At 45.4% G+C, this 17,751-nt stretch overlaps 2 protein-coding genes across 24 annotated transcripts in view; both read left to right on the forward strand.

Moving 5' to 3' along the window:
• The first annotated feature begins 217 nt into the window (after nt 1-217).
• Nucleotides 218-10,432, forward strand: LOC310767694 (lysosomal protective protein-like). The gene is made up of 11 exons (XM_083624942.1): nt 218-427; nt 1,866-1,977; nt 2,513-2,644; nt 3,628-3,786; nt 4,250-4,341; nt 4,980-5,064; nt 5,874-6,023; nt 6,321-6,448; nt 7,922-8,084; nt 8,425-8,514; nt 10,182-10,432. Exons 1-11 carry the CDS (start codon nt 255-257, stop codon nt 10,266-10,268), a joined length of 1,371 nt encoding a protein of 456 aa, XP_083481068.1. The 5' UTR covers nt 218-254; the 3' UTR covers nt 10,269-10,432.
• A 2,496-nt stretch (nt 10,433-12,928) lies between these two features.
• Nucleotides 12,929-17,751, forward strand: part of CNOT1 (CCR4-NOT transcription complex subunit 1) — a 59,963-nt gene continuing 55,140 nt past the window's right edge. For 14 of the 23 annotated variants that reach the window (XR_014551011.1, XM_083624819.1, XM_083624836.1 and 11 more), the window contains exon 1: nt 13,357-13,522. The gene's annotated coding sequence lies outside the window, so the exon portion shown is untranslated. Of the gene's footprint in view, nt 13,895-17,751 lie in introns of all 23 variants that reach the window. The other 9 variants (XM_083624830.1, XM_083624839.1, XM_083624822.1 and 6 more) reach the window with 4 other exon arrangements.

The following is a 17,751-nucleotide window of genomic DNA, read 5'->3' on the forward strand; positions in this document are numbered from 1 at the left end:
ATTGGACAATCTAATCTGAAGTCTTGTTAGGCTAAACAAGGTGAAGGTGACATTTCAAAGTGACATTTCCTTCCAAAGAAGCCTGGCTTGTGTTTTGCTGGTACATTGAGCTACGCTGCCCACCTTCCCATTATTTCTAGTAATCAAGAAACAAGATTATGTTGTTGGCTTGTTGTCAGAGTACACAGGCCAAGCATGATATAAGGTGCCCTGCAACTCCACCACTCTATGGCAGCCTGTCCCAGAACAGCACCATGCACCTCTTGTTCAGGTTGTGCGCCATCTTCAGTGTCTCCTTTGGCCTCTGCACAGGGACAGATGCTTCTCCGGATCTCATCACTTCCCTGCCAGGACTGTCTGAGATGCCAACCTTCCAGCAATGGTCCGGCTATCTCCAGGCAGGATCTGGCCAATACTTCCATTACTGGTAAGCAGAGAGACAGAGTTTGAGTTAATATTCATGTCTCCTCTTCATTGAACTGTTCGTTGCTTTTGGGTATGTGCTGGCCGACCTAATGCATGCTTCCAATTGCTCATTAATTAAGAGCTAAAAAGCTAATCCTGGCTAGACACATTGCTAACATCCAGGCAACAGCTGCTTCATGGACTTCCACCATTGGCAGCAGCAGCAACACTTCTGAATGCCAGTTGGTGGAATGTGCAGGAGGGCAGAGCACCCCTGTGTTTGGGTCTTGCCTGCAGGTTTCCCTTGGGTTGGCCCCTGTGAGAGCAGGGTGCTGGACTAGATGGGCCCCCTTGGGTGTGATCCAGCAGGCTCTTCTGATGTCCTTATGCTCTTGCTAACCGTTTGTTGAAATTGCCTTTGCCAATATGTTCTGGATGAGCTGCAGCTTACAGAAACGTTTATGCTTCTCTACTGCCCTGGAACGTAGCTGTGTAGAGCAGCCTAAGAATAAGTTGGTTGCTTGTAACATTAGCTTGATTGATTGATTGATTGATTGATTATAATAATTTGTGTCTTCCCTTTACAGGCACAAATTTCCCCCAAGGCAGCTTACAAATAAAGTCAAAGTGCAATAACAATAAGGCCATTATGAAAACAGAAGCTGTTTCATTTCTGGTGGTGATCCCTGGCCCTCCAGAGGGGCGGGGGTGGGGGCAGGAGGGAGGCAGGTCCAGTAGGAGCAGGCTGCCATGTTGGATGTTGTAGTTCCTTGCCTGCCTCTCTCCTGGATTCCTGCCCATAGGGTAGCTGCATGGAGGAAAATGTTGATTCAGTGGGGGCTGGTTCACTAGCGTAAATGCGACACAGCCCCACCAACCTTAGCCATGTCACAACTGCCTGTCTTATGATTTACAATGGCCCTGCTTGCCACCTTCCTCTTCCTCAGTCTCAAGGTTGATCTTGTAGAACTCACTTGGGAGGAAGATGGGGACAAAATTTTCTGGCTCTGCCTGTTGCTGGCTGTAGCTCCACCTCTCTCTGCCTACCATTAGCCTCTCTGCCTTCTGCCCTACTAGTCCCACCAGCTAACACCACATTTATTTACACCCCCAATGATGATGCCCCTATTCCTCCTTCCATGTTCCCAATGCAGCCCCTCACTCAGCACAGGCATGCTTAGCTGTAAGACTGCTACAACATCAGGCAGAGGCAGTTTTAGGATGGCACAACCAGAGCAGTCACACTGGGTGCCACACTGCAGGGTTCACCAAAACAATGCTGTAGAACAAAGCATAAGAGGCGAGGTTGCACCAAATATTAGCGTCACACAGGGTGCCGCTGAAATTTGAGAGCCCAAAGTCTGCTACTGCATCAGGTATCTTCCTCGGGTCTCCATTCTTTGGGCCTTCTCTAAAGATATCCATCAGGGTGTTTGCTCTCTCCCTTTCCATCCTGACAGGTTTGTGGAGTCTCAGGGCAACCCAGCGACTGACCCCGTGGTGCTCTGGCTAAATGGGGGACCTGGCTGTAGTTCCATGGAAGGCCTCCTGGCTGAGAATGGACCTTTCCATGTGAGTCTGTGGCTGCTCTGTACGCTGATGGGAAAGGAGAGAAACATGGGAAAAGGAAGGGGTTGTGGATCAGGCAGTTGAGGCTCAACTGGGCCTGACGCTCTTGATCTCATATCAAAGTTGTGGAGGCTGCCTGGGATCATTCTTCCAGGAGGGAAAGGTGCTCTATACCAGCACAGAGGCAACATTATTTACTTAATATGAGATCACCAGAGCCAGGTGCAAAGGGGCTCTATGTTGCTTTAGTTTTGCCCAAAGTTGTTGAACTTTTTTGGGGATTTTCCCCGACATTTGCCCGATTTCCACCTGGACACTGCTGCCGACTGCAGTATTCTGTATGTGTCTGGGAGAATCTGGATGTATGGCAATCCCGCAATAATGCCCAGACCAACTCACAGATGCCTGATTTCTCAAGGACTGGGAATCTGAGACGCTGCTTGGAGGCAATTGATATGGAAGGTTTAGTGAACAGCATGCTGCAAATACCTCACATCCCCAAAGTAACCCTCTTTGTCTACCTCGTGGTTTTGTGTAGCTGAATGATGATGCAACACTCTACCTGAACCCCAACAGCTGGAACAAGGTAGCCAACGTGCTTTACATGGAATCTCCAGCTGGAGTTGGTTATTCCTATGCCACAGAAGACAGCCCTATCAATGACAGCCAGGTAGGTCACTTGCTGTTCGTTCCTGGCCTAAGGACTGCATTCTCTAGTAAACAAACTGGGGGCGATGCATATCACATGCCAGTGGTGGGTGGGGCAATAGATGGAATGGTGATGGTAGCAGCTGATGGGGGAAGGTTGTCAGTCCTGTAGCAGTAATATAGGGCAGAACCACACCATACATCATCATCATAATTAATTTGTACTCCACCCAACTGACTGGGTTGCCCCAGTCACTCTGGGCAGCTTCCAACAGAGTATAAAAGAACACATGATACATCAGACATTAAAAGCTTCCCAATACAGGGCTGGCTTCAGATGTCTACAGAAAGTCATATAATTGTTTATATCTCCCATCTTTGATGGGAGAGTGTTCCACTGGGTGGGCACCACTACCAAAAAGGCCCTCTGCCTGGCTCCCTGTAACTTCACTTTTTCAAAATGAGGGAACTGCCAGAAGGCCCTCTGAGCTGGACTTCAGTCACGGTTTTAAAACACAGCCAGTGCACATTTAAATCATACGACTTCCCCTAAAGAATTCTGGGAATCGTAGTTTGCTAAGGGCACTGGGAACTGCAGCTCTTTGAGGAAGAAACTACAATTATCAGCATTATTTTGGGGAGCCATGTGTTGTAAATGTACATTGGCTGTGCCTTAAATCTATGGCATGGTTCTATCTAGTGGCAATATAGACTTCCTACACAGCTGCCTGGGCTGTGAGGAATCAGCTCACAAAGTTTGTAAGTATTGTTGGGACAGAATCCATTTGCCTGACAGGTAGGAGAAGTCTTTATTTGGATGTTCATTGAGGCAAATCAAGACTTCTGTCATATACTCCTGATGGATGAGGAGCAGAGGGGTGGGATGGGAGAAGATAATGCCAGGAGTGTGTTTCTTAATGCAGCCTCACATGATATGCACATCAAATTCTGTCCTATGATTTGTACCAAAGCTAAGTGGTGGGTCAAAATTTCTCCCTACTTCAGGTAGCTGAGGACAACTACCAGGCTCTCCAGAGTTTCTTTGCTAAATTCCCAGACTTTGCAAACAACGAATTTTATGTTTTTGGGGAAAGTTATGGTGGAATCTATGTCCCCACTCTCACTGCCAAGATTGCGGAAGGATCAGCAGGAATTAACCTGAAGGTAAACACAATCGCGGCACAGGAAGCAGAGTCACTGGAAAACTAGGAGAGCTAAGATCTTCTATGTAGGCCAAATGGCACATTTAGGGGCAATGAGTGAGCACTGCCAACCCACAAGCAGAAGCCACTAATGCAGATTTTGCCCTGATGACAACAAACCCTGAAGGCCTCACTCCTCTCACATCCAAACCAGGCCACATGGAAAGGACATGCCTAGAAGTGGGGAGGTGGATCCGCTTTGAAGGCCTTGCTTAGTAGCTGCCTCTGAATGTCAGGTGCCATTGCCCCACATCCAGTTGTGCTGTATCTCAAGAGGCACTAGTCACTACAGTTCCGCTGCCTGCTATCTTCAAACCTGGCATCAGGCCTGGTTCTAATTATAGCCTTTTAACTAACTATCCCATCATCCAATTTCATACAACTCCTCCTTTCTTGGCATGATCTTTTGTTATCTGATTCCTCAGGGATTTGGGGTTGGCAATGGCATGCTGAGCTATTTCCTCAATGACGAGACACTGATGGAATTTGCCTACTACCATGGAGTGTTTGGAGATGAGTGAGTATAGAAGAGGACAAGGGGAGTTTGGTCAGCAAGTGGCCACAGATAAATCTCCCACCATACAAGTCAACAACTGGTAGCTCCAAGTTCACACCTGGCCTCTAAAATAATTGTCCCCGCCTTCTCCATTTGCCAGATCAAATCAGAAGCAAAAAAGGAGAGTGGAGACTGTAGTAAAGTGTCTTGCCCTTATTATGTATCACTGAGTACATCAGAAACAAGAAACTGGCAAGCAAGGTGGTTAGACGGCAAGTGAGTCAAAGGTGTACTAAATAAGGAGAAGCCATTGTTTCCTGTCCTTCCTTCAGTGAATAAAATTAGCAATTATCTCCACTGAAGAGAGGACAGAAAGGAAAGCTTAACTTGCACAAACTGTAGGCAGAATAGTCAGGGAGGTTGTTGACATCTCCAAGGAACACAGGACAGATACCTGTCAACGTTGTTTGAACAATCTGTTCTCCTTTGTTGGGCAGGGGAGCCGGTGTGTGTGTGCGCACACACACACTTTGTGCTTCTAAGTTGTGAACCACCCTGTGATCTTGGAGTGAAGGGTGGTATACAAATTTAATGATTGAATAAAAATGAATAAGCTTCCCTCTACCTGACACTCCACCTCCTTCTCTCTTGCCTTACAGCTTGTGGGCCTCCTTGAACGAAAACTGCTGTGATGAAGGAACTTGCAACTTCTCCAGCAACATGAACAGTGATTGTATCACAGCAGTGAGTGCCTGGACTGAAAATCCTTGATACTAACTCATGTAGTGTGCACTTTGCAAACTCCATTTGCACCTGTCCATAAACTAGAATGTTCTAATTGTTATGCAATAATGTGTTTTGGCCTGAACTGGTAGATTATGGGTTTAGTAAAGTCTTCTGGAAATGTCTCTGCCCTATTTTGTGCCCATAGCACCTACTACACCAAATTCTCTGAACAGCATTAGGATGTTGCCAACGTGTTACCACACCGTTGAAATAATTGCAATGGGTGCTAATTATGTAGTTACTGGGCTAAGTTCAATGTGCTGGTTTTGGTGCATAAATCCCTATACACCTTGGAACTAGGATTCCTGATAATCCCACCCCTTATATATTCAGTTGATCACAGTGCTCTGTAGGTGAAGGCTGCCTGCAGATACCATCTTATAATGAGGTCTGTTCTGCACAATGTAGTAATCTGGTCCTTAGTGTTGGGGCACCTACCCTTTGGAATCCCCTCCCCTTGAATATTACACAGGTGCAATCTCTTGTCTTTTCAGTGGTTATCTTTACCCCAGTCTGCATCTGTACTGGAATCGTTTTTAAGATTTTGGAATATGTTTTATCGCTTTGTTGTTAGCTGCCCTGGGCTCCTTTGGGCAGAAGAGCAAGATATAAATTTGATAATAAACCCATAAAAATAAACTGATGACCCTCGAAGGCTATAAATATTACCGAATTCCACACATCTGTTTCCTTTCTCCTCTTTCTGCACATAAACTCAGAGCGTAGCTAACTCTTCTATCTTCTTCTTCCCTGTTCCCATCCTCAAGATATCACAAGCCTATGGAATTCTTTATGGAATTGGCCTCAACGTGTACAACCTCTACGCATCTTGCTGGGGAGGAGCACACTACCAGGAGCGTTATGAAGCTGATTTCTCGAGCCTCTTCCACCACTACCAGTTTGATGTTCCAGTGCCAGTGAGTTGCTAGGCTATCTTCATCAAATTTACATCACTCAGGTGGCTCTAGCGATTCTGTGAATTTGGCAAACTTAAAAAAACCAAAAAAATTTTTTTCTTAAGCATTAATATTCAGTATGGAAATTTATTCCCAAAAGTTTATGCTGGGAAGGCATGATTCATCCATTTATAAATGAACTATGGGCCACTTGCTGAATCAGGCTTAGGTCTGGCAAAGCAAGGTGCTGGTATCTTGCACCAGCTTTTCCCAGAAGAATTCAACCTCATCTTGCCTTCTCTTTGCTTTCACTTTCAGAAAATTGGCTCCATCCCAGGAGTGCCACATTGTATAAATGCCACTGCTATGTATGTGTGGCTGAACCAGGATGAAGTCCGGCAGGCTCTCCACATCCCCAGCACTCTCCCAGACTGGGAGCTCTGCAGGTGACTCCCATCAAATGTTTCTGCCCTTCAGAAGCATGAAAAAGTTGTTTGGTAATGGAATGGTAATGAAGGGCAGTGGCCTGGCAAGGCTTTCTGGAAAAGTGGTGTTTCTCTGCTGGTATAGAACTGATGCACTGCAGGTTGCCAGAGCTTGATAACATATGGGTATGTACTAGGACTGAGATCAAATGAAAATGCAGACTGCAACAAAAACAGCTTCCCCATCTTTGTTTTGACAACCCTCTAATGTGAAGCACCTGTTTCACTCTGCCCATACTTTATTGCCCTAAACCTGGAAGCTGGGGAAGTAGTATCCTTTCCCAGATAATTCTGTCCCATATACTTCCAATTTTTGTATGGATGTACAATATGGAATCAAGTGAAGGGAACTGAAGATTTTATTGATGTACTGACTACCTTGCTTCTTCAAGACCCCTTGGGTGAGCTGACAGAAGATCTCCAATACCGATAGTCCGGGGAAAACAACAATCATGTTACAGTCATCTTGTAAGATGTGGCATAAGTCCTTTATGATATTGAAGAAATCTTTCCCCCACTTCTCTGTTGGGGTTGCATGCATAGTGAGTCATCTGGTAGAACTTTTTCAGGTGACAAATGGACCTTTCTTCTCCTTGCTCATCTTACTGACATGCAGTCATCGATAGTCTTCTGTGGTATTTTTGTTGGGCATTTGCAGGGGTGTGCAAAACCTTATCATTATTTATTTGGGTATTTCAGTCTCACTGAAAATTGGCATTACATGTTCAGGAAATTTATTTGCAAAAAATAACTCCTCCAAGGGTAAGGTTTTCCACATGACTAATCCTCACGTTCATTCACACCTAGCATAGTTGTGCATTTTTCTGTATTCTAAGTACTGATGCTTACCATCATTTCCCATTAAAATGTCTTATTGTGGCTTAGATGGTTTTCCTTAAAAGAGACAATGAATACAACAACTAACTGCTACTACTGGGCATTAAGAGGTTTTGGCTGGAACTAATAAGTTGGATCTCAATTGTATGAGAATTCTGAAAACAGTTGTAAAACAAACTGCCTTCCAGACATCACTGGATTAAATTATAAAGGATATTTGTCTCAGTTGTGGACCGCTAAGGTTGGGAACATTTATTTCTCCCCAGCTTATTTATTATTCTTCCTCTGGGGCAAGGTATAGAGTACATGGGTTTGTATATTCAGCATCATTTCCTCTTGAAACCACTTGGTGGTGGATGGCCTTGGCACATGCTCATATTCTGATAGGCCTGCAGGGGCAAGAAAGGAATTCTGTGGCTGTTGGCAGTCAATGAGAACCCCAACTTGCATGCTCTTGGCAGCTTGGATTTGCATTTTGGTGACAAAATCAAAAGGGCACCCTTGATTGATCTTACTGGTGAAACAAAGGGGAGAAGGGATGAGGGGCCGAAGCTCCTTGAAAACTCCGCCCCCCATGCATTTCTCTTCTCCATGCAGTACACAGGTTAGCGCTCATTACCAAAGGGTGTACAGAGACATGACTCCCTTCTACAAGTATCTGCTGGCTCAGGACCTACGAGCATTGGTTTATAATGGAGACGTGGACATGGCCTGCAACTTCTTGGGGGCTGAAAAGTTTGTTGAGTCTTTAAATCAGACTGTAAGTAACTCCTTTGAACTTTGCATATCTTAAGTGCTGTATTGAAAACCTATTGCTCCTTAATTTATGTGGGAAGACACAGCTGATCCTGCCTTTTAGGACCCAGGTTTCCAACACCGACAGATGTGCAGTTGTTGTTAAAGACATAACCAAGCTGTCATTTAGAAAAGAAGTTAGAATGGATGGGCAGAGATGAAGAGAAAGTTAGCAAAACATGATCTGGAGTAATAAGTCTACTAAGAGCCAGTTTTGGAGCATCCGTGATAGACTAGTATGTACACTAATATTGGGTCTGCTTTCCATTTCCAGTTTGTGACCTTCTTTTTCGTTAATTCCACAGGTGCTAAATGATTACCAGCCCTGGTATTTCAATGATCAGATTGCAGGATTTTTCAAGGAGTATGAGAAGATCACATTTCTCACCGTAAAGGTCAGTGATTTAATTGGAGCCAGTGGGCATTATACTTTTCATTATTTAAAAGATTTACGCCGTGCTTCTCCCCTGTACAACAGTGTTACTCAAAGCAGATTTCAAGTAAAAATCAGCAACAAGCCAATAATTAAAAGACAAAATAACAAGTTTATGAACAGCAGGATAACACAAAAACAGGAAGAGCAACACTAACAGCCAATACTTTAAAGCAGGAGCAGAGCCAAAAGCTTGTTTAGAAAGCACATTATATGGGCTCAGTTATTTTTTAAGCATGACATGGCTCTCAAGATAGAGGTTTGTGATGGGCGCAGTGACTGCTTTACAGATTTCATCCCAACACAGCCACAGAAAAAGGTTGACCCCTCTTCCAACAGTAAATAAAGCCAATATATAAAGCATTGGGTTATAAAAGATTGCTACTTCTACTCTTCCAGCTTTTCCTTCGGGTTCTAGGAGGAGGAAGCACCTTTTATTTATTAGCCAAAATGGGTCCTAGCGGGCAAAAGTGCTGATCTGGGTAACAGTTTTACATTGGGAATCTTCTGCCCTTGAAAATGAGGCTTTTTGCTCCCAGGATAAACCTTTAAGAAAAAGCCTGGGGGAAACTGCTGCACTGACTACCAATCAGAGACAGACCAAATAAAATGTTGCCCCCAATACTTGGGGGGGGGGTTGGCTGGCACTCATGGCTTGATTGAGTTTACACTACTTCTAGCCCGGGAAATGCTATTGCTTGCTAGATCACCTCCCTATCAAGCGACAACTATGATTTTAGTACACAGTTAAACAGGACCTGTCATCTGTTCCATGTGCCCTACAGAAGCAGCCAGTCCCTCACCTATGTGTGTGTGTGCAGTGTCCCATAAAAAATGCTGGTCAGAGTTAGAGCATAAGCAGCCAACAGAAAACACGTTGGAGGCAATGGCTTCTCAAGCTGGAGAGACCCATTATTAAAAGGGCTTAGGTGTAATCCTGGGCCCTGTAACAAAGGCCTGGTTCTCATGTAACATTAAACTATGGTTTGTTAGTGTAACTGTGGTTTGTCTGAACATGTGAAAACATATCAGCAAACTAGCCTGTTTATTTTCTGTCAGCAAATGACAGAAAATAAATGGCTTGGTACTGACTTAAAAATCATGGCTTATTCTAACTATGGTTTAACATTACTTATGAACCTAACAACCCTGCTTAACTATGGTTGTTTTCCCTACCTGTTACCCGAGATGCTCCTCAAGCTGGGAAGGCATGACGCAAGAGTAGCTTGAAAACAAAATAAGATCTAAGCAGGTGTGGGGAACCTTTGGTTTGCCAGCTGTTGCTGAACCACCACTCCCATCAGTCCCAGCAAGCATGGCTAATGATGATGGGAGTTGTAGTTCAGCAACAACTGGAGGGCCACGGTTTCCCACACCTGCTCTAAATAAACAATACATGGCTTGTTTGTTAAATAACAACCCCAATTTATGTGAAAACACAGCCAATATGTGATTAATTGTACACAGCACTGGCAGAAAGTTGCTTTCTCTCCTTCACACAGATGTTGCCTCTTCTTGCTCTGCTCAATATAAGCTTCCAGTATCCTTCACGATGTTTTAGGCAGGGGGAAATTATTTCAGATGTGCTTTCTCAGCTCTTTTCTAAACCGTCTTCTCTCTCATATATAGGGTGCTGGTCACATGGTTCCACAGTATAAGCCTGGACAAGCTCAGAAGATGTTTGAATGCTTCCTCTCCAAAGCCAGCTACATCTGATCTAATGCCTTTTAAAATAGTAAATGTCACTGAAAAGTTATGGGGAAATGGTATTCCACATAGTACACAATACTTTGTAACATAGTAACATAATTGAAGCTATGTACATACTTATCTTCTTATGACTGAATAGTTGCAAAAACTTATTAAATCATGTAATCTCTTGGGTGTGTGGTCAATCTTGGCAGGGCAGGGAGAACAGATACGTCTATGGCACTTTTGGGGGGGCATCACACAGAAATGCCCCCCCCGCTCTGTGGTAGAGAACCTATAACATGACCTGATTCTAGGGCTGACATACATCATGTTTTTGTATATATAAAAAAGCTCAACAACTTTTGGGGTGTCCTGGTTTTTACTTTCTGAAATATGGCAACCCTACCTGAATATATTTATTATATTTATATACTGCTTTCAGAAAAATATTTTTTCACAAAGCAGCTTACATAAAAAAAAGTAGCAGGCCCTTCCCTTTGACTTACCAACTAAAAGAAAGCAAGAGAAACAGGGGAGATGAGCCTAATGTTGTGAGAACAGAGCATAAGTTGTACAAAAGCCTCCACATCCAGCTGAGGTTATGCTTCTTTTCTCACATAAAAGTGGTGTTGTATGCAACTGGCTCTTCATCGTCTGGTTGGTGACATAGGGCCAGAATGGCTTGCTCTTCCCTTGCCAAAGAGCAACAGGCAGTTGGAAGTGTTTTTTGTTGTTGTGGGAAAGGAGCAAGTTCTCTGAGGCTGCTCTGTCACTGGGTAGGACCAGGCTGGTCATCCGATTGCCATGGAGGCAGAGGGAGGGGGCAGGGATTGTCTCAACTCTACCCAGCTTTTCATGCTATGACAGAAAATTCTCCTCCACTCCAACCTGAGGTCTACAAGGCTCACAAGCTGCCAAAACAGATTTTACAAAGTTCTGCCTACTTGGCTGGAGCCCTTGAAGAGCAAAGCCACAAACAGCAAGAGTGTTACAGGGGAAACTACCAGTGTCCTACTGGTGTTTTGCAATATTGACCTGTTGCAGGACCTTAGCAGAGCATACGCAGAGTTCCAGAAAGCAATCAATTGCAGGCAGGATGGACGAAGCAGGAACAAGACGCTGCTACTAGTAATTTGATTACTTAGAGGTGTTTATTATTTACAGCAGACTCTACAAGTTACTATATACAAGAACAGAAACAGATCTTAACTAGCTCTCTCATAACAAACTCCAAACGACTCTCAGAACACCACACTGATCAACAAACTATCCAGTCAGTAAGGTCATCAGTCATCATGCCTGTGTGAGACCTCAACCAAGGTCTCATATCTCCAGGCAGAATAATGCCTCTCTGCTCAGTCATCCTTGGCTTTCAGCCAACTCTTAATTGACTGTGTGAAGCTGCACAGAATGGCACGTAGTCAAAAAACCCAGTATGTCCAACTCTGCAGAGCCAAACCATATGCAATGATGCCTTTTTGCAACTCACTTTGGGGAAGGGGGAGAAAGATCAGGATTGGGGTTCTGGGATTTAAAACAACCTATTTCCTAGGATTAAAACTCTGGTCTATGCAAGGATACCCTACCCCATGTAATTTTTGCTGGGAAAATGGCAGCAGAGGAAGATTAATACCAACATCCATTCTTGTTACATATCAGAAGTTTAAGAAGAGACTTCTTAAGATCATTGGCAGGCCCCTCCACAAGAGGTTCGGAGTGGCAGCACGAGAATGGTCCTTTTCTGCAATGGCTTCCCATTTGTGGAATGGTCCTCTTTAACCAGGCCTTTGGCCGACTAACATCCGATGCCCTTTTAAAATGTGCTGTGGAAGGAGATATTATTGGGTTGTCTTTGATTTTATTTTTATTACATATTTTGTGTTTTGTACATTGTGATTTTATGTTCTGGACTGCCGAGATCTATGGGTGGTATACAAATTAAATAAATTGGAAGAGCGCTGCTTGATCCGGCCATCAATCTGGTCCAACAACCTATTTTCAGAGTGGCCAATCCAATGCCTGCCAGAAGCCCCAAAGCAGCCACATGAAGGCAACACACTTGTGCTGTCCACTAACCTACTTGGAGGCCTCTCAGCCTTCACTACTGGCAGCACTGTACACAGCTGCCCTGGCTAGTATCCATTCTCCTTCTCCACGAATCTGCCTAAAAAGATTTGTTAAAGCCCTCAGAGTTGTGGGCCTCGCAACACACTTTAATTAGGCGAGGAGGAAGTAGCAGAGAGTTGGTCGGGCCTGAATCTTGCAACATTCAGCTTCACTGGCGGGGGTCCAACGTTATAAGAAAGGGTGGGGGGACTTCTTTGCCCGCTTTCTCCACCGCCGTGGTTTTAAGCACCTCTTTCACGCCTGCTCTCAGTTGCCCTTTTTATTTTCCTGAAGGAAACAGACCCCAATGGCACGTGGTTTCCCCCACCCAGGATGCTGCTTCTCCAACACTTTGGTCCCCCTCAGCCCCCCGTCTACTCTGGCCCCGCGGAGATGCCCCAGGGAAGCGGCCTTCCGAGAGGACCCCCCACAAGCCAGGCACCAGGAGCGGCTCCGAAGGGAGGCTGTGAAGACCCGCTTAGCAGCTGCACAACCGCCTCAGGCGCACCCCCGCTCTCCGGGTAGCCCGTGCGCATGCGCTTCCATCCAGGGTGGAGCGCTCGTCGACCTCCTAGCTGCCCCGTTACACTTCCCAAGGAATCGCGCCTGACGCCTGGCTCCTCGGCCACAGCAACCGCGCCCGACTTTTATTGGTCGTAGCTGACACGCTCCCTTCGCGGCGCCACCTTATGATTGGCCGAGCTGAGCTCAATATTGCCTTTAACCAATCCTTGTCGGCCGATAGTTCTGCAGCGCCCCCTAGCCATCTCCTCCGCTTTGCGCCGCCTTCCAGCAACCACTTCCGAACACGGATTGGGTAACCTGGCCTTCGTCCCTACGCAGACGCAAAGGGGGAAAAATAATATCGCGCTGCCCCTCGAGGTGGGGATTGGACGAAAGCAGGGAGGCGGGCTCGAGCGCGGAGCTGGACACAGCCTGCGATTGGGCCAGGGCTTCCTCGCGCGGGCGACCTAAGCGAGATCGAGGAGCCCCCGCCCCCTGGCCTTACGTCCGTCGCAGGGGAAGACGGGAAGAGAAGGGCCGCGACGTGAGCGCGCGACTCCCGGCGCCATTTTGTTTGGGAACCAGCGGAGGAGGTAGCTAGAGAAGCGCGAGCGGCTCAGCCAGGCGCCCGCCCCGGCCCCGAGACCCTCGCCCCCGGCCCGCCCCAGGTGAGAACCGCGCCATTCGCTCCAGGCGGCAAGGCCGGCGCTGGCGGAAGCCACCGGGAGGCCGAGCGGTAGTGGCGGTAGCGGTGGGCGGCCTGCGTCCCGCGTCTCTCCCGGCGTAGCCGGCGCTGAAGCGCTAAGCAAAGGAGTGGTGAGCTGGGCCTGCCCGTAGCTCGCCTGTCCCTGCACGTGTTGTCCCCTGTGGTGGGGCGAGGAGGCCTCCCGGAGACCCCCTGCCCCTCTCTCCCTCCTTCCCCTCTTGCGCCCCGAAGGCGAGTCCGGCCGCGGAATAAATAAAAGCCGAGGGTCGCTCGCGGCAACGGCGGGCTTCTGCCTGCCCCCAGGAGGCCGTCCCAGTTGGGCCGCCGAGGAATTGTGAGGGGCCCCGTCCGCTCCGTTGGCCTGTCCTGCCCGCCCTCCGAAGCCGGAAGTGACTTGGGCCACTACTTGTGGGAGCGAACGAGGCAGGTCGGGAAGCGTTGTTGCTTGTTCAGAGGCTTTAGTTAATCCATGTCGAGGCGCCCGCCAGTCCCAGGTGTGCGCCGCCCTCGGGCTTCCTCAGCCGCTCCCGAATCGTCTTGGAGGATACCCGTCAGAGGCTGCTACGATACAGGCGGAGAAAGAGCTTAATTCCCGTTTTTGTTCTTTTTTCCTCCTATCTCTGATCCACGACGGACTTGAATCTGCTTATAGGTGCTATATCTGTTTCAAACGTCCTATAAACATCTTTACCGGGGATAGGCGGGGAGGTAGTGGGATCTTATTTCTGGCAAAAGTCTGTGGTCTAGTGCCCGTTTGGCCGGGCTTCTTTTGGCAGGTGAGACAGGCACTGGAATAATGCTTTCTGGTAACTTGAAGAATGATTTATTTGCTTGTCTTCATATTACAGAACTGAAACCATTATCTTTTCATGTGAACCGCATGGTTTCACCTATATGGGCTTGGACTTTTCTTGTGCCAAAAAAAGTGATCTAAAGTGTTGTTAATAAGAAAATAACTAAGCATATGGGAGAACAAGACTTACTGAAGTAGAACCTGCATAGCTTCTGCAAAGACAACTCTTGTCTTCCAGTAGCACCTTAAAGACCAACTAAGTTAGTTCTTGGTATGAGCTTTCGTGTGCATGCACACTTCTTCAGATACCTAAAGACCAACTAAGTTAGTTCTTGGTATGAGCTTTCGTGTGCATGCACACTTCTTCAGATACCTAAAGACCAACTAAGTTAGTTCTTGGTATGAGCTTTCGTGTGCATGCACACTTCTTCAGATACCAAAAGCTCACGAAAGCTCATACCAAGAACTAACTTAGTTGGTCTTTAAGGTGCTACTGGAAGGAAAATTTTTGTTTTGTTTTGACTATGGCAGACCAACACGGCTACCTATCTGTAACTGGAACTCTTGTCTTATGAAGCTTTTAAGAGTTCTTTGAGAATGTCAATAAACATAGTTAGAGGTGATCTGCTTACAGTACTTGCATTTCAAAAAGCTTATGACAAGTTGCCCCACCAAAGATTCCCAAGTAAACTTAGCAGTTATGGTATAAGAGGAATTGGTTAATAGGAAGCAAACAGTAGGAATAAACGGAAAGTTCTCTGAATGGAGAGCTGTAGAAAGTGGAGTTTTCCAAGGATTGATATTGTGCCTTTTAACTTGTTCATAGACGATCTAGAGATGGGGTAAGCAATCAGGTGCCCAAAAGTTTTGCAAGAGCTTCAAAAAATATTCTCTAAACTGAGTGAATGGACTGTAAAATGGCAAATGCAATTCAGTGTGTAGAAAGTGTGATGCAAAAAATAATAATGCATCTATGCTCATGGAGTCTGAACTGGCAGTGACTGACCAGGAATGAGCCATTGGGGTCATAGTAGGTAACTCAATGAGGATGTCTACCCCAGTGTGCAGCAGCTGTGGAAAAGGCATACTAGGGTGGAAAAATTAAAATCTTTCAGTATCATAGCGCCATTATACAAATATATGGTATGATATGATGGAAGTTTATAAAATTATTCACAGCATGGATAAAGTGGGAAGAGAAAAGTTTTTCTCTCTGTGTCATAGCACTAGAACTCATGAACATGCAGTGAAGCTTAGTGTTGGAAGATTCAGGATTGGCAAAAGGAAGTACAGTCATACCTCATGTTACGTTGCATGTTATGTTTTTTCATGTTGCGTCCTGCAGCAAACTGGAAGTACCGGAAAGGGTTACTTCTGGGTTTCGCTGCTCGCGCATGTGCACCTGCGCAGATACGGCACTTTCAGGTTGCGGGCTTTTCATGTTGCGAACGGGCCTCTGGAACAGATCCCGTTCACAACCACTGTAATTCTTCACACAGTGCATAGTTAAACTGAAACCTGCTCCTACAGGAGACTAATGGCAACCCATTTGAATGGCTTTTAGTGGCTACTGGCCATGATAGCTGTGGTTTGGCTCAAGTTAGAGGCAATAATGGATCCAACAACTTAGGCCTAATTTTTGTGTAAAGGAGTGGATTTAGCAGACCGATGAATTAGGAAGTTGCTGGTTCAAATCTCACTTTACCATGAATTAGCTAGACCATCTTGAGGAACAGCTCTTTCAGCTTTAGGATCCCAATAAAATTCAGCAAAAGTATTGGCTTCCTTTGCAGCACACTTGTAGTTAGCTCTACCTTGTAATCCTTGGCAGGTGGCAAACTTTAGTGCTAAGTTATGTGATTTTCGAGCTGTATTCAGGATGTTCCATATTTAACTCATACAGGTTAAAGCATTTAACATCCGTCAACATTGTACGTAGTTCCATTTGTTCAACATACACAACAGGTACTACTAACCTTTACCCTTGATACTGCGTGTGAGGCAATAAACTAATATGGGTGGGGCAGAAGCTGCTGCATGCTCATTTAGACATTTCGATCAGTTTATGTTGGCTACTCATGTTTTGTTTCCCACTTGTGTGCAATTCTCATCTTGCTCTCATTTTTCAAGAAGCTCTTCCTTTCACCCTTCCTCCCCCTCCCCCTTTTGAAACATTTAAATTTGTTTTATCTTACACATTCATCATGATTTTTTATTTTAATATGCTGTTAGTTTTTGAGAATACTAAGCTACTCAATTCTGCCTTTTAGATAATTAGATTTATATATTTATTTAAGGTGGCTTTGTGCCCCTGTGTGTCACAATGTGGTTTGAGTGGTAGTCCTACCAGTTGGTTAGTATCTGTGCAGAGTGGCTAATGCTTAAGTTGCTGAAAGCAGTTTTGTTGTAATCTAAATTGTAGTGTAGCTAGCCGATTCCTTTGTCTTAAACCTTGCTGCTTAAATGCTAAAAGTTCCCTAGCTGAATTTGGGCTAACCTCGATAGACTTTGACTACCCACTATGTATTTCACCAATATTGGCTACCCTCATGAAAATAAAATTAAAAAATCCCTTCCAGTAGCACCTTAGAGACCAACTAAGTTAGTTACTGGTATGAGCTTTTGTGTGCATGCACACTTCTTCAGAAAATAGTTTATTTCATGAAAATAATTTATTTGGCAAGTGGAAAGGTTTCTGTTCAGTTCTCATCTTCCTTGATCTCTCTGCCACCCCTTGATTCAGCTGATCACAATTAAGTTGTGATTCCCTTTAAGCCCTAGGTCCTTGATTCTGTCCTCAGTTGATTCTCTTCCTAACTGGCTAATCATTGTTTATTTAGAAAAGTATATATATGTCGCTCTCAGAAAACATTGGGGTTTTATACATCAACATTATAGCAATCCTTTAAAAGCAGTACAGAACAATCATTAAAATGACTGGCTGCTCAAGAAAATGCTAAGCAATTGCATAGGCATTAAAAAGTCTTCAAGAGATGCTTGACAGTCAAAAGTAAGGGTGCCTGCCAAATCACTGCTGCAAAAGTGTTCCACAGCATGGGACACCAGTGACACCAAATGACTGACTTCTAGTTGAGGCCAGTCAGACTTCTAACACACAAGAGGAATGTCTTCCTCTGCTTTCTCAGTTTGTAGGGATCCCTTGGGGTTCTGTTTTTGGCCCTCTGCTATTTCTCTTGGTACATTCTTTTTGGGTAACCTCATCACATACTGTGGCTTTGCTACCACTTGTATGCTAATGCTGTACAGCTGTACCCCAAAAAAATATTTATTTCCCTCCAATCCCATATCACTTCTCTGATATTTCCACTGGGATGTGTCATTGTTGCCAGTACAGTGGACCCTCAGGTTATGTTACCTTTGGGTAACGTAACTTTCGG

Source organism: Podarcis filfolensis (genome assembly GCF_964270895.1).
Source record: "Podarcis filfolensis genome assembly, chromosome: 8".
NCBI lineage: Eukaryota > Metazoa > Chordata > Lepidosauria > Squamata > Lacertidae > Podarcis > Podarcis filfolensis.

Bases quoted from the DNA above. Each gene is read 5' to 3' on its own strand.
- LOC310767694 (XM_083624942.1), top strand. From the start codon at position 255: ATGCACCTCTTGTTCAGGTTGTGCGCCATCTTCAGTGTCTCCTTTGGC. The intron at 3,787-4,249 runs GTAAACACAATC...CTGATTCCTCAG, and splicing joins CAGCAGGAATTAACCTGAAG to GGATTTGGGGTTGGCAATGG. The intron at 4,342-4,979 runs GTGAGTATAGAA...CTTGCCTTACAG, and splicing joins CATGGAGTGTTTGGAGATGA to CTTGTGGGCCTCCTTGAACG.